Source organism: Schistocerca gregaria, chromosome 5, assembly GCF_023897955.1.
Source record: "Schistocerca gregaria isolate iqSchGreg1 chromosome 5, iqSchGreg1.2, whole genome shotgun sequence".
NCBI classification, from domain to species: Eukaryota; Metazoa; Arthropoda; class Insecta; order Orthoptera; family Acrididae; genus Schistocerca; species Schistocerca gregaria.
In genome coordinates this window covers 305,127,563-305,143,459 of record NC_064924.1, presented here as the reverse complement: position 1 = coordinate 305,143,459, position 15,897 = coordinate 305,127,563, and the positions used below count along the sequence as shown (strand labels likewise).

Genomic DNA, 15,897 nt, shown 5'->3' with positions numbered 1-15,897 from the left:
TGTTTTTGCTCCAAGTGGGTCATTACTGTGGGGTAACTCTCCTATGCACCAACAGAGTGATATAATGAAAGTGTATTTTATTATTGTTTATTTAAACAATGATTCAGCCAATATAATGTAAGTATATTTTATCCTCATTTTATTAAACTAAGTGTAAACTGATTTTGCTCGTACTAGTTTACCTTTGTAACATAAAGAAGCTATTCTTTACATGAGTACAGAGTAAGCCTCATGCCCAATCTTGTTCTAAAAACAGGTGCCCCAACTTGAGGGCTAATCTGGGTAGCTCACTACACCAACTCACTTGTAGGAAAACTTAAACATTCTGACAACTGATCTGAGTAATTAAACCATTTCTTACATACTTAACACTCTCATTCACCTAATTCATCACATAATCTAGTAGTAAGGTCAGTGAGCATTGTCTCCTTAGTTACCCTGTTAAGTCCATCAAGGTAACACAGTATGTCAGCATTATTTCACTCAGCTATGTCTCCTTTATTATCTAGTGACTTGTTCAATCATTCAGCATTGTCTGTGAAACTCCTTGTGAATGAACACATGCAGAAATGTGAAACATGTCAAGTAATGCATACAATAAAGTAAAAACAGCAAATAGTCACTATTAAAATTTTATTTATTAAGAACAAATAGTGCTATTATCAATTTGAAGCCAGCAGGTTCATCATCAGAAGGCTGTTTAAACTTACATTTATTTTATAGTGTTCATGCAGGTTGCCTGTTTTCCATTGTGGAAAACATTCTGTAAAGTGGTGTCTATGAAAACAACTTAGAAAAATGTTTATATCATTTTAATTCACTGTTTGGTCTGATTTTTCCAGCAGTTAATATTACCATCATTAATTTACATGTATGAAAAAACAAGAAATGTAATGATCTAGACCCAATGTCAAATTACAGGTTTGCATATAACTCAAAAGGTTGGACTATTTTCAGGACATAGGAAACAAGCATTGAACTTCCTATAGGATAAAACCTGCAAAAGCACTGTGATGTTCAAATCAGCCTTCCGGTTCATGACAAATTCAGTTTATCTGCCACTATCTGAATACTTTTTGTTGTCTTTATTTGCTCTTTATTGCCTGAAGAAAGAAATTATTATTTGTGATTACCTAGATCAATAATTAATTTCCCATTTTACTGTAATTACTTTCACATTTCATAACTAAATGAGTATGCCACATTGGTTGTGAATGAAGACAATAATCACAGGCAGCAATAAATTACTGAAGTTTTAGTAAGACTTCCCATTTAATGGAAAGAAAAAGTTAAATACTGGAATTTAAAAAGCAGGATGTGGAAATCATCATTATGAATGAGAAGGAATTTATCAGTACACTAGATTAGTGAGAAAATTGAATGACACAAAACAGGTAATGAAAGTTTTTAAATATGCAGTGATAACACATGTTTTGAACTGTAAAATCAGACTAGTATTATCCTGAACAATATTGCCACTGTGATATTTTTGTAATATATCCCAATTTTTATTGTGGTTATTGAGCTCATATCAATCATTCCATTCCAAGTTGGCATTATCATTTAATATTATTTAATTCTAATTGGATTTTTTTTAAATTGCAGATTATGGATGATAAAAGGATGCAAAAATATGTTGATGGTATTGCTGTCCATTGGTACTATGATGAAGTATCTCCAGCTCAGATACTAACTGAAACACAGAAGAAATACCCCACCAAATTCATTATATCAACAGAGGCTAGCATTGGTGAGTCACGGATAAGTGCCTTCTTCTTCTTACCTAGCCTTTATTGTACATTATTTAGTGTACCTATCTTCATTTATGGAAATTGTTATCACTTTTCATCCACGTGCATTGTTTTTGGGCAGTGGAGCCATTCCTTTCAAATAAGTCATAATGTTTGGGTCCAACCACCAAAACTGCAGTATTGTCAGCACATTGGCTAACAGCAGTAAGCTCACACCTTGCGGAGCTGGTCCATCTGACTGCATGCTCATAGTCAAAGGAATACGATGGATCATCTGTTAATGAACAACCTGAAGAAGAATCCAGAAGTAGTCTATACAGCCAAAATCTTCATAAGATAGGTTTGCCACATGATTGAAAGCAGTTTTCTGAAGTGATATTTTGCATCTCCATAACGATCATAGTCTCACTAGCATCCAGGACACACTTCATTGTACACACCTTGCAGATTATAACTTCAAAGTCTATGCTCCATAATTTGAACCATTTAACACATTTTAATATGAAGACTGTAAATACACCTCATGAGTCATTCTGCAATTACTGTTTATTGTTTCAGTTTCTTCTGGAGGCATAAGCATCATCTTCAATCATCTTCCTTGATTTCTTACCATGACTAATGGTATGTATCTTTACCAGTCCCACCCCAGCTTCGCTATCACCTTCTTCCACATACCATCTCCTGGCTATTATACATCTCCTTCTGCTTGCAAAATGGAACACAAATTTTCTCTCATCTATTTGGAATTTCAGTTCACAGGATTCAAAGTTTATTTCACACCTTTATGCATTTGAAAAATCCATGACCACTAAAATTTTATGCTCAGTTTATGTATTATAAGAAAGGAATGTTCTACTATTGCCACTCCCAACTTCACTGGCAAAACTACTTCCTGGTGAATAGCCTTCAACACCTTTCCAGTAGCTCCAAATATTTTTACTGGGAAGTCTGGCCATATGACCATATTTGCTTTTCCTGGCAAACTAGCAAATTATTCTTCAGATATTGCTGAAGTTTCTGAACTGCTGTCGACCAACATGTAACTTGAAACTTCCTGGCAAATTAAAACTGTGTGGATACTGCGGAGACGTGGCTTAGCCACAGCTTGGGCTAAGCCATGTCTCCGCAGTATCCTTTCTTTCAGGAGTGCTAGTTCTGCAGGGTTCACAGGAGAGCTTCTGTAAAGTTTGGAAGGTAGGAGATGAGATACTGGCAGAAGTAAAGCTGTGAGGTCCGGGCGTGAGTCGTACTTCGGTAGCTCAGTTGGTAGAGCACTTGCCCGCGAAAGGCAAAGGTCCCGAGTTCGAGTCTCGGTCGGCCACACAGTTTTAATCTGCCAGGAAGTTTCATATCAGTGCACACTCTGCTGCAAAGTGGAAATCTCATTCTGGAAACATGTAACTTATTTCACCTCCTATGTGCACCTCAACATTGGACTTAATATCTACTGCAGTGGGTAATGATTCATCTTCTGCTAGACAATCCACTATTATTGCTTGCTGATCAGTTCTGGAATAGCTCTGGCATTCATGGATTTATTTTTACTTACAGGCTGACCAAGTGAGGTGGCGCAGTGGTTAGCACACTGGACTCACATTCGGGAGGACGACGGCTCAATCCCGCGTCCGGCCATCCTGGTTTAGGTTTTCTGTGATTTCCCTAAATCGCTCCAGGCAAATGCCAGGATGGTTCCTTTGAAAGGGCATGACTGACATCTTGCTCCATCCTTCCCTAATCCGATGAGACCGATGACCTCGCTGTCTGGTCTCCTCCCCAAAACAACCCAACCCAACCCAACTTACAGGCAAACATCAAAACATTTCAGCAATCTGTCATGAAGCAACAGTTCAATAATGTGTCCAGCTTCAGTGTACTCAGTGTGAAAATGAAGAAGCTTGGCTTCATCATTGTTTAACCTGAAGTGGAACCTGGTATCTCCATCATCATGAACTCCAAAACACCATTGCTTTCTCTCTCTCCTCCACTGGTGCTTTTCTTTGCTTCTTCTCGTTCCAGTTCCTTCATTGCAATATCACGACTACTATCCATCATGCCAGGTTTCACATTTCCTGTTGGATGACATGCTTGCCACGTTCTTTAACTAAATGAGATATTATGAGTGATATTTCCCTTATGTCTCTATGTTGGCTTGGCAAACAAGTGCTCTAGAGCATAACTCCTCTCAACTCCTGTATTTTTTGTGATCACTCCAGGCATGCCCAGCATGCTCCTGTCCATTGCTGTTCTATGCCCCGTGCTCCCGGGCTGCTGGACACCCCACTAACAGCCTCCTTCTGTTTCTCCTTCTTCTGCTGTGCATGCCACCTTGGACAAATGCCCACTTTTGCATGAACTCTTGTTGCCATAGGGGACCTTCACTTTCTTTGCCTTTAATCAATGCTGTTTTGAGACACAGCCCTGTTTCTTCTTCCCAATTCCCCATGTTCCGATGACTATTACTTCCATTCTCTGCATTTCTCTCTCTCTTTACGAGTGTTACCTGCCTTGCTTCCTTTTTCCTTTGCAGCCTCTGTGTCTGATTATTGTTATACGTAGGCAAGCACTCAACTTCCTCAAAACACTGATACATCATTCATAGTTGTACCCTGACACAACGGCCAGTTCTTTTCTAATGTGGAATGATAACATCTGTTATAGCCCTGCAGTGAATAATTCAGCTGCCATTTGGGCATCTACATGTTTTATGTGCTACCACCACCATTCAGAAAACTGCTTCATGGTGCCATACTCTACTTGACACTTACTGCCTTCCCAAAAGTCCACCAGTACTTCCTGCAGAATCTCTACAGTTCAGTATTCGTCTAAAAACCTTCTCTTAAAATCTGCTACATCTTTGCACTTAGTTGACATGTCAGTAATCCACCCAACAGCGTCACCCCTTAAGTATCTCACTACACAGTAAACTTGTCCTTGGTTCATCCAATACACTGGTATTGCACCATCAAATTCCTGAATAAACAGTTTAGTATGCATATACCTAGTGGATCCAAGTTACTAAGTTTCTGAATGTGGGCAAATGCTGCTTCTGTTGAAGTGCTTGATGAAATATGGCCTGCCCTTCTGAACAGTTTTGAAATTTCCTGCTCATTTTTCCACAGACGAGCATCCAACTACTGATTATGGACCACTTGCTTATTCTAAAATGTATTACACATTGCTCAACTAGTGGCCAACACGTGAGTTGTCAAACTGACATGCAACGTAAAACTAGCATCTTGTTCAGGTTTCTTATTAGTTCTTATATTACTAATCACATTATTTATTATCGCCTCAATATTTTCCTGTATCACCTCCACCCCCAGTGTCATGAACTTCCAATTATTTAGTGATTTGATCTAACACCTATTTGTGCCCTGCAGTACATACCTTGCTCACTCTGTCCAGATCAGTACATATTTTATCTATGACTTCATGCATTTTGGTATCTACTTACCTTTCCAGTCACAGTTTACCCTTAGCAAACTCCTCCATGATATGTTGCTTTGCTTCCTTGTGCAAATTTGACACTTCCAATTTAACACTGGCACTGGTTTTCTCATTATATTATTAAATATATTTTACTAATTTTTCTATCAAAACTATATTAAAGTTGCAATCAGTGACAGCAATAAGACATTCTGATACTGCAGCAATCAGACAATTCACCACTAACTCTGATTTATTTTGAGTAGTTTCAGTTCCCACAGAGCTTGAATTGCTCAAGTTTGCTATCAACCTCTCTTTCCATTCTGCTTCCATTAATTCCCCACTACCTGACTACTTTGCTTTCATCAGCAAGTAAAACTTCACTGAATGATTGTTTGTACTGAAATGTTCAGTATTAGTTAGCTCTCTCTTTATAAAATCCCTGTCAACTTCCTCTTGTTCGTTCTCAATTGAGTCACATGTCGCTCAAATAGCAGCCAATACCTTGCTGCAATGTTGCACGATTTGCAAAGTTCCACTCACCTGGTGATGAATCTCTTCCTACACTTGTACGCCTCCTCGAAGATACTGCCATGCATTTCTCAGCTGGAAAGAGCTATAGAAAAAACAGCAGTACATACCATAATCTCAAGATGCACTGAAACTGTTTTGGCAGTGGTTGAAAATAGTTTAATTAAAGTATTTGTGTGCTTAATATTTCGCTCTGTTCTGATAAGCTTGCATACACCTGTCACTATCAAGCCTTACTCTAAACTGTGCATAGTCTGGAAAGTTCATGTGCACACATCATTCACAACTGTAGCCAGTTTATGGTAATCCTTCACCAAAAGTTTACAAATGAATTGTTTCTTTTAGAATTGCTCACTCAAATGTTGCTAGTTTCAGCCTCAGAGAACAAACTGTTCAAGTTCATGAGTAAGCAATATGCCATGTGGAATTACTAGTTTAAAATGTCACTAAATGTTCCGAATTCCATACTGTGCTGTAAATCAAACTTCCTTCCACACTTTACAGCACTTCTCATACATTTTAGTACCGAAATATCACAATATTAATAACTTTCAATGAAGCACGTATCAATAGGTCTGATCACCATGAGATTCAAGCTTCCACTCTACTCTTATCTCCATACAAATGAAGTTTATAGTTCCCCAAAAAACACACACAAATATTCTAATTTCTGATTGACAGGGAAATATTGCGTCCAATCACAAATCAGCATCAAACCCACTGAACCCCGCATATTTTTTACAGAACCAAACAAAGTTTGTCACTGGATCAGAACAGTAAATTACCATAATTAAATTTTGAAAACCCACACATATGTAATTAATTCCTTGTTAACAAAACTACTTTTCTGAAATTATAATCTCATTTCCCCAGTACCATAAACTGATGAAATAGTTTATAATAGATTCCTGGGTGCAAATAACTAACACACATATCATTCTTGAACAGTCCTCACATGACTTGTTACTTCAAAGTATAGTCTAAAAACTTCACACTTGACATTCACACCTTCTTTCACTCTCATAACAAAATGCAATAATAATAGTAATTAATAAGCAGAAAGAAAATCAAACAAAATTTTGACTGCATCCCCACCAGTGTCTGTAAGCTAGTAACCTATATCATTAAGTGGCACTCGAACCATCCAATGCCACCTGCATGTGCATACCTGTTTACAGACCTCCCATCTCCATAGGGACAAAGTACTGGTGCTACGTCTCAACCTGAGTTGTCTCACTAACATTCAACTTAAAACTAGCATTTTGTACAGATTTTACATTTGTTCTTATATTACTAATCTCACTATTTATTATTGTCTCAAAATTTTCACCTGCACTTCTGTGGTATATTTGTGATAAGCAGTATTAACTTGCAATTCATTAGTGATTTGATCTAATACCTCTTATTCCCCTGCAGCACATGCCTTACTCCCTTTGTCAAGATCAGTAACCACTTTATCTGTGACTTGTATTTTGGTATGTACTCACTATTCCAATCCCATCTTACACATAGCAAACTCCTTCACAACCACTCACATTGCTTCCTTGGACAAATTTGACAGTTCCTATTTAACACTGGCACTGGCTTGTTCATTACCTTGTTTAATATATGTACTACTTCCCTCTCAAAACTCCAGTAAAGTTGCAATCAATGACAGCAATAAGACATTTCTCTCTGCTTCTGGGACTGCAGCAATCATATGATTCACAACTGACTCTTATTTACTTTGAATAACTTCAGTCTCCACAGAGCTTGAATTGCTCAAGTTTACTATCAACTCCTCTTTCCAGTCTGTCTCCATTAACTCCACACTACTTGACTGTACTTTGCTTTCATCAGTAAGTAAGACCTTCACTGAATGCTTGTTTAGACTGAGACACTTGAATTTACATAGCTCTCTCTTTATAAAATCCCTGTCTACCTCCTCTTCAGTGTCATCCTTAATCTTCCTCTCAATGCTAGCTTTATCTTCGCCTGCCATTCTATTTTGTAATCTTACAAAGCTGCTCTACAGTTGGTATAAGACTTTGTGACTTAGTTTTCTATGTCTTCTTTGGTGCATTGCCTACTGCTGCCAGCATACCTGCTAGACTGATTGCTTTTCTGCCTACTGCCAAACAGCTGAACTGTAGTTCTGTTACATATTTCTTACTTTCTGATGACTAGTCATTTCTAACCTTCCTTTATCACATTTCATGGCCACAATGCACCATATTATAACAGTCCATCACAACCTATTCTCTGAAGGAGAACACACTACTCTTCCTGATTGGTTAAAAAAAAAAAAAAAAGAAAGAAAGAAAGAAAGAAAGAAAGAAAGAAAGAAAGAAAGAAAAGGGTAACAATAGTGTCCTATCGGGAGGAGCGATGAATGACAGTCCCTGTGCAACAATACACCTGAAGTAGTTTGGCCGACTGGTACATTAAATGATAGCATTATAGGAATGTGTGGCAGGTCCTACCTATGACTTACCTGCACATTTGCAGTGTAGTCAGCCTCCACACTTTCTTGACCTGTAACCTACCTATCTTTACCTGCAGTCAACTGCTCATGCATTGTTCATCACACTGCAAATTATGTACCTCAACAAAATCATAAGGCTAGTGCTGTGAACTGAAGGTTTGCCACTACTAAAGAAAGTAACAAAGTTATTATAAAAGTGACAAATTCTTCAGATGTATTTGCCTCTTTGAAAGCTTTTTTACAATGCTTTTTCAAACCACATGACTTCTATACTGTGTGACTCATTATGATGGCAGCCATTTGGTTTGCCCCTATCTGTGATGCTTGCACCACTGGTAGAATGATCCATCCAGCTCAAAGTTGTAATAAATCTTGTCCAGTTAAGCTAATACCAATGACACGTTCACTAGTATAATGCTCTTACTGCCATGCAGGTCATCCCTACAAAGGAATGACATGAAACTACCCAGTCTTGCCTCACTAATCTCCCATAAATTAAAAATGAGTAGTTATTGGAACCAGTAAGTTATTGTCAGTCATTTCCTGACTACAAATGAGAAGTACAGCAGTATGAGCAAGGGTAATAGCTGACTTGCCATGTCTGGCAGTATCCATTTTGTTGCACAGAATAAGCTTTGCTAAATGAAATACATTCATCTATGCCACTGTCTTCAATACAGCCCAAAGCAAACTTTTGATTCACTATTATAAAATTGCACAAACTATGTGCAAGTGACTGCATACACTTGGATTGATTGATTGAGCAAAACACAAAGTTTATTAAGGAGATTTAGACTAGTGACACTGACACCCTTCTGTCGCAATTGCCACCAGAACTCCATTTCCTAACAGTGGTATTCCTGCATGCTTTCCTCTTTCTGCACCACTTTGATGTCAACCATCACCTTTTATGTCAAACTGAACATGCTCAAGTTTGACTCACTATTATTGACTTTCTAGCAGTTGAAATACAGAATTATGAATTATGCTTTTATCTAATTTTTGCCACTATTCCTTAGCTTACCTTAACTGTTTTCTTGGCTGGAGGGTGATGGTAGGACCAGTTCACCTTTGCCATTGTGGAGGGGTGTCTGTCTATAGATACTATATTTTAGTTTTTGTTTCCCTCCACTGTGGCTGTGTTCCTCTGCCTCCTGGCTCATGCAAGCCATTGCAACCTCACACTGACATCCTACTGGGTTCACTCCAGAAACCTATGGACTGCTACCCAACAATCCATGCTGATTTGTCTCACACCACATTGTTCACACACAAATCACATTTACTTCTACCATAATCAATTACTCTTATGTACCAACATAACAGATTAAAAGTTATACTAAGATGGAATGTGGGCATTCATACTCATCACATTGCCACATTTCAAAGTGGCCCTACTGTTGTTATGTTTTGATATTATCACCTCTGTGATAGGGGAACGGCATAGTTCCACATCACAGATGTTCAGCGTTAGCCATTGCTCTGTGCATTCTATCATCAAAGATCCCTTCTTGGTTGTTGCTAGACAAGTATAGCATTTTCATCTAGCTGTTGACATTGAGGCAAGCAAAGAATACCATAGAGGAGTGGTTTATTTTCTGGTGGATGAGGATGCGGGAGTATTTGAAATTCAGCACTGCCTGTCCACTGTGTATGGTAAACACTGAATGTCCCTGATGTGTGTGCACAAGTGGCAGAGAAGTTTGTGGGTTGGGCACACATCGCTGCAACACAGTCTGTTCACAGGACGGGCCCATCAAGCCATTACCCTTGATGTGATGGGGTGAATTGGTAGCCTTATCCAGAGAAACCGACATGTTGTGGAGGATGAAATTCATATTCCGTTCAGTGTTAGCCATTGCTCTGTGCATTCTATTATGAAAGACTACTTGTGTTGCCACAAAATTTGTGTATAGTGAATGTCACATCACCTGATGGAGGGACAAAAGATGGACATGTTGGCAAGCCTGAGACATGTGCTGCGGTACCACAAGGAAGGGTATGCATTTCTGTCCTGTATCATCACAGTGGATGAAATGTAGTGCCAGCAATTTCAGCCCTAGGGCAAATAGCAAAGCCAACAGAGGAAAGATCCCACATCTTGCCCACCAAAGTAATAAAGCTATTCACAGAAGTTCTGATAAGGTCACGATGACCTTATTCTTCCACTGTGGGCTCCTCTGTCAAGTTCCTCAGGCATGGAGCCACAAACAACACGCAATGCTATAAAGATGGTTTGCAAACACTGTGACATGCCATAAAGTCAAAGTATCCCTTATTGTTGTCACATTGAATCATCCTGTTGCATGATAAGTCCAACCTCACACTACAAATTGGATGAAGGCTACATTTCAGCAATTTAGGTGGGAAAATTGCAACATCCTCTGTGCCATCTGGATCTTTCACCATGTGATTTTCACATCTCTTTTGTCCTGAAGAAAGACATACATAGATGTTGGTCTTAGTCAGATGAGGAAGTGCAAGAGTGAGGGTGGTTGTAGATCTTTCAGTGGGTATCTACGTTCTACAAAACAGGAAATGATCATCTCATCTCCCAGTGGGATAAATGTCTTAATGTGTGTAGTGATTACTTTTGAATCAAACAATTCCATCATCCCATTGTGGTGCGTATTCAGTTTTCATTTGACTACCCCTTATGAAAGCATATTGTTAAATTTATTGTATTCCTATCATTACTTGTAGCATGGAGGGCAATTTACTGGAAATATTTAGAAAACTAGAAGAATTAAATGGCCAGGCCAATTTAGATTTAAGAAATAATTTTGAATGATGTACTAAGATAAAAACTAGAAAGATGAATTGTCTAAGGAGTCCACCCAGAAAAAGAAAGAGATTAACACTAAAAATTCCAAACTACAACCAGCTATAAGTACTTTAAAAGTGGAGTTAAATGCAGACATAAAAAATCAGTGTGATGTAGTATGAAATATGGTCTGTGAGCAATTTTGTGACTTAAATAATATCTTGAAACAAATGAAATAATTTACAGAATGGGAATTAAACAATGTTCAATCTCCATGAGCAAATTTCAGCCACCCAACTAAGTTAGAAAATATTAGAGGAGACTAAGGATTCACTCTAGTCTTGCTAGTTTGGAGGAACAAATAAATAAGTTAGTTGAGCAGAAGGTGCAGGACACAATTAGTTCTGCAGATGATTTAGTTAAAAATGAAAGGGAATTTCAAAGATTCTGTAAGGAAGTGGAGAAAACAAAAGAAGATTAAAGTAAAAACCAGGTTAAGAAAATAATGAACTATCAGAAGATATAATAGGAGAACACAAACTGGGAAATGGGATGAGGTTGTCATAACAATTTCCTAAATTTAAACTATAAAAGGTGGGATGATTCTAAGAAAATGAATACTGCACTTAGGTACCTGGTAAGTGATGCAACTGAATAGGTAATTGCTCATTCAGAAGAGTTTAAATCTTGGGATAATTTCCAGGAAATATTAAAAAATAAATATTGATCAAAAAGTACACAAGAAAAATTAAACAAAAATTTCACCTATTTACATGAAATTAAAAGAAGACAGAAGGCATATCTGAAGTGGAATGTCAACAAATTTGTGCATATATTAAACAAAATGAGATGTGAGGGTCAATTGGTGTATCCAGAAATGCTTTTTTGGATACTTTTTTGATGCTACTGGCACATAGGAATAATATTTAAATACCATAGATCTCAGGGAAGTCTACAATCTTTGCAAGGTTGGGTGGATTGATGACTGCCAAGTAACAAGCTAAGTGCTTCAGTCTTTCCTATTTTGTTTTCTTCATAGTAGTTTCTCATACTCTTACATTCCTATCAACTATAAATGAAGTTTCCTTGTACTGTCCTATCATAATAACATAAACTACACTTAAGATGCAGAGAATTAGAATCACAGAAATGATTATTATGTCAAAGACTGATATGAACTGCCATATATGTAAAATTATGTTAATTAGTAAGTAAATGTTAATTACATTTACTGACCATCTTTGATTATAAGTAGCTAATTGTTTATTGATGTTTATGATGTAATAAGTTGATCCACACTGGAGTCATCAAGTGGAGCATCAAGATCATTATGCTAATGAGCAATTAAACTACTTTCTCACAGTTGAATACTGCACAATAGGTCAGTAAATATAGATTCTTGACAATAGTAGTCTGAGAAAGACAATATAATCTTGACTAAGTTCTTGAATGGAATCTTAAATATTTTTTGAATGGATTTGTATGTGTGCATCACCATGTATAAATTCAAGAAAATATAGAAAGCATCATACAGAAGTAGAAATTTCATAGAATGTTCCACAGTTAAATAAAAAAAATCAAGATATTATTTTGCATTTTTTTAGTAGGGGATTTCACACTCCTTGTTTCCTTATACAAATGTTATGGTTGACATTGTAACACTTTTTGTGGAGAAAGTAAACAGTCAACTCCAACCCTGTAAATGATATTACCTGTCTAGCAATTCACACAGGTAAGCATACATCTAAGCTGACCATGTTCTATTGCAAATCACATTTTTTGTATATGTTGTTACTCACTCTCCATTGACTCGCAATAAGGGGGAAGGGCCTAGGGTCACTTTCCAGGGCCTGTGTGGGTGAAGCCGGGGAAGTATGTTCGGTAAGGTAGCTCAATCATTTTCATCCTCTTGCTCCTCAGCAAATGTGTCGGGGAGGGAATCCCGGAGTGGGGGGTGACATGGGAATCAGTCTTTGCGGTCTGTCTTCTGCCCTTCATAGGTACCAACACTCCTAGTCTTATTTTTCCTTTGTTCCTTCTGTAACAGAAGTACTGGCTCTAGCCTCCTTCTAGCCATATTCGCTAGTTTCCACCACAGAAACCATCTTTAATTCCATTTCACAGAGTTATATACAACCCTATTTTTCACAGGAATGGCCAAGGAGGGGAAAAAACACATTCTGACATTTATAAGTATGAAACGCATATGGTAGGAAGTCATATAAATTTATGTGTCAAAGATACAGAGCATAAGTTAACAGAACCCTTATTTTAATATCCTGCATGTTAATAAGTCACATTAACTGGCAGAAAGGAAGGGAATTGCATAAATTACCTGAATTTAGTTATGGCATGCTAATATCCAGACAATGGTTGCAAACTGCCTAGGAGTGTAATGAGAGTGATGCAGCAGATGAGTCAAATGATATGTGACAGTATAACCACCCACCCAGAACACTGACAGAGAAATATAGGTGAAACTTTTCCTAGACCAGGAGGAGCAAGGAATTATTATTTTTAAATAGATTTAATAGTCAGGTGAAGTCATACCCACAAAGAGAATTTTTTTTCAAATAGATGAGGAGGGAAGTAGTGGTGTAGTGTATCTTGTATGAATTGTGCATTGGAGGAAAAGGTTAGGTGTATCCAGGGGAGGGAGGATGTACACTGATATTAGGTGGACCCATAGAAGGGAGACCTATACCATGTTAGAGAGATACATTTTGACAGGAACAATACCACTGTAAAGACTGTAAGTGGTTGAGAAGTATCTTCCTGCGGAAGGAGGTGTCTAAGCAATTCTTACAAAAATAAGGTATAGTAGTGAATTTTGTTTCCTATTTGATCTCCAAACTAGTAAAGTAAGATAGATTTCCTTTGATCATGTGGATTAGAGAAAGAAATGTGTCCATACATACCTGAACACAGAAGCAGATATCACAGCTTTGCGAATGATGATACACAGTATGAAGCTTCCCTATCGCATATAAAGGCATGGCAAGAATTCTGTACAATCATTGTAAAAATCAACTTGAATTGGAACTAGGAAAATAGCAAGGAGGATTTAGACATTAGGAAAACTGCCTACAGCCAATAATTATTTTGAAATTGGTAATGGATTACTACAAAAGAAGACAAAAATAATAAGTCATAACCTTTATGGACTTCAAAATAGCTTATGATTGTATCCACAGATCTTCAATGATGAAGATACTAAGGAATTTGGGTCACCATGTCAGATTAGTAAAAATTTCAAATGTTCAGAGGACACTTATCTCAGATATTTACAATTAAAATGTGCTTAAGACAGGGAAACAGTTTATCACCATCACTTTTCAGCTTGCTCTGGAGTACATGATTAGGGAATAGTATAAAGAAAATCCTCAAAACATAATGACTGGAACCAAGAAAGATGAAATAAGCTTAAATTGCTTGGGATACACAGATGACTTAGCATTACCAACTAATAACATTCAAGAAGCCAGAAATTAAAAAAAAAAGCCTACAAAATATAACAGATCAACTAGTAATCATCCACATAATAGTAGGAGAGTAAAAATAGTGAAACAATTTACGAACTAGAAGAAATTAAAAATGCAACTTGGATGAGAAACCTGTATGGCAAACAATACCTAACAAAATGGTAAAAGCTCAAAAATTAACATTGTCTACATACAGTAAAAAGTCTGTCAATTGAAACTAAATTAAAACATTACAGGATGATGGCTCAATCAGAGGTGACATATGAAGGTCACCCACTTTTCAAAGTCACCCAGGTAAATTGAATCAACAAAATCTTTAAAATAGAGAGAAGACTAGCTATAATATGTGTATGTAAGAAATATTGAAAAGTTGTACAATGGAGGATAGTGCCAAACGAAGTGGTGTTTAGTGAACTGGAGCCCATTACAGGTACTATAGGAAAAAAAAGAATCTCATTTTTGGTCATGTTACAAGGACACCAGAAACCAGATTACAGATTATAGAGAAACTTTGGAACATGAAGCAACTAGTAGGGTAGATAAAGGAAACCAGGAAAGATATGAAAGAGCTAGAACTAACCCTGAATGATCCACTACAAAAAAAAAAGAGTATTTAAAGTAGGTGAAAAACATAAAAATAAGATTTAAACAAAAAAAGACAAACAAACAACAATAAAACTGTTATTTATTGATGAGAAATGACAACAATGATCAGAATGAATGAAAAGATTCTGGGAAAGTTGGAAATAAAACCTAATGAAGAAGATGACCAGCAAATAATTGGTGAAGTCATCGAATGAGGCCATAAAAGTTGAAGAAGAAAATGAAATAAGTTAAATCCATAAAGGGATCACTGAGAAAAAGTGTAGTGAATTCATAGAGATTAACAGAATACATGTGCTCTGTAGCACTAATCACAAAATTAGGTAAATGAATAGAGATTAGCAGACATCAATAAAAAGGAGTACTATGCACTTCTTTTTTTCACTCTATCTTCTTAAATGATGAAAGATAACCATCATGTTTAATATTTTTTAATTATCAATTAAATGTCAGACAGCATATTGTGAGAGAAATAGTCTATTAATACATGCAGGTAATACACGAGGTACATGAGTGCAGCATATCTACAAGGCTCTATGACAAGTTTAGTGTCTCCAGCTTCTGTGTGTCGTGGTTTGGAGGTGTGTTGCAGCCTTTACAATAGTGATGTCATAGAAGTGAAGACAGAAGATATTATCCATTCTGTGACATTTTGGTTTGTCAATATGTATTCATGCTGTGAATTCTAATGAGGCCAGGCATCTGTAATTCAAGCAATTGTAATATGACTGTATTATACATTTATGGCAGAAGCTTTCTCTCAATATGTAAGGGGAATTTAATAGATTTATAATTCAAAGAAGAAATTTTCTTGGTAAAAAATATAGGTTTGACAAAGATTCCAGTTTTTTTCAGCCTCAAGCACTGAAGATACTG

The 15,897-nt window shown here is 37.0% G+C and overlaps 1 protein-coding gene across 2 annotated transcripts in view; it reads left to right on the top strand.

Annotated features, from left to right (window-relative positions):
• The window catches only part of LOC126271867 (lysosomal acid glucosylceramidase-like), a 195,053-nt gene that overhangs the window by 163,562 nt on the left and 15,594 nt on the right, over positions 1-15,897 (top strand). For both annotated transcript variants that reach the window (XM_049974206.1, XM_049974207.1), the window contains exon 8: positions 1,606-1,750. In XM_049974206.1, the coding sequence (XP_049830163.1) occupies positions 1,606-1,750 (145 nt within the window). The remainder of the gene's footprint in view (positions 1-1,605; positions 1,751-15,897) is intronic.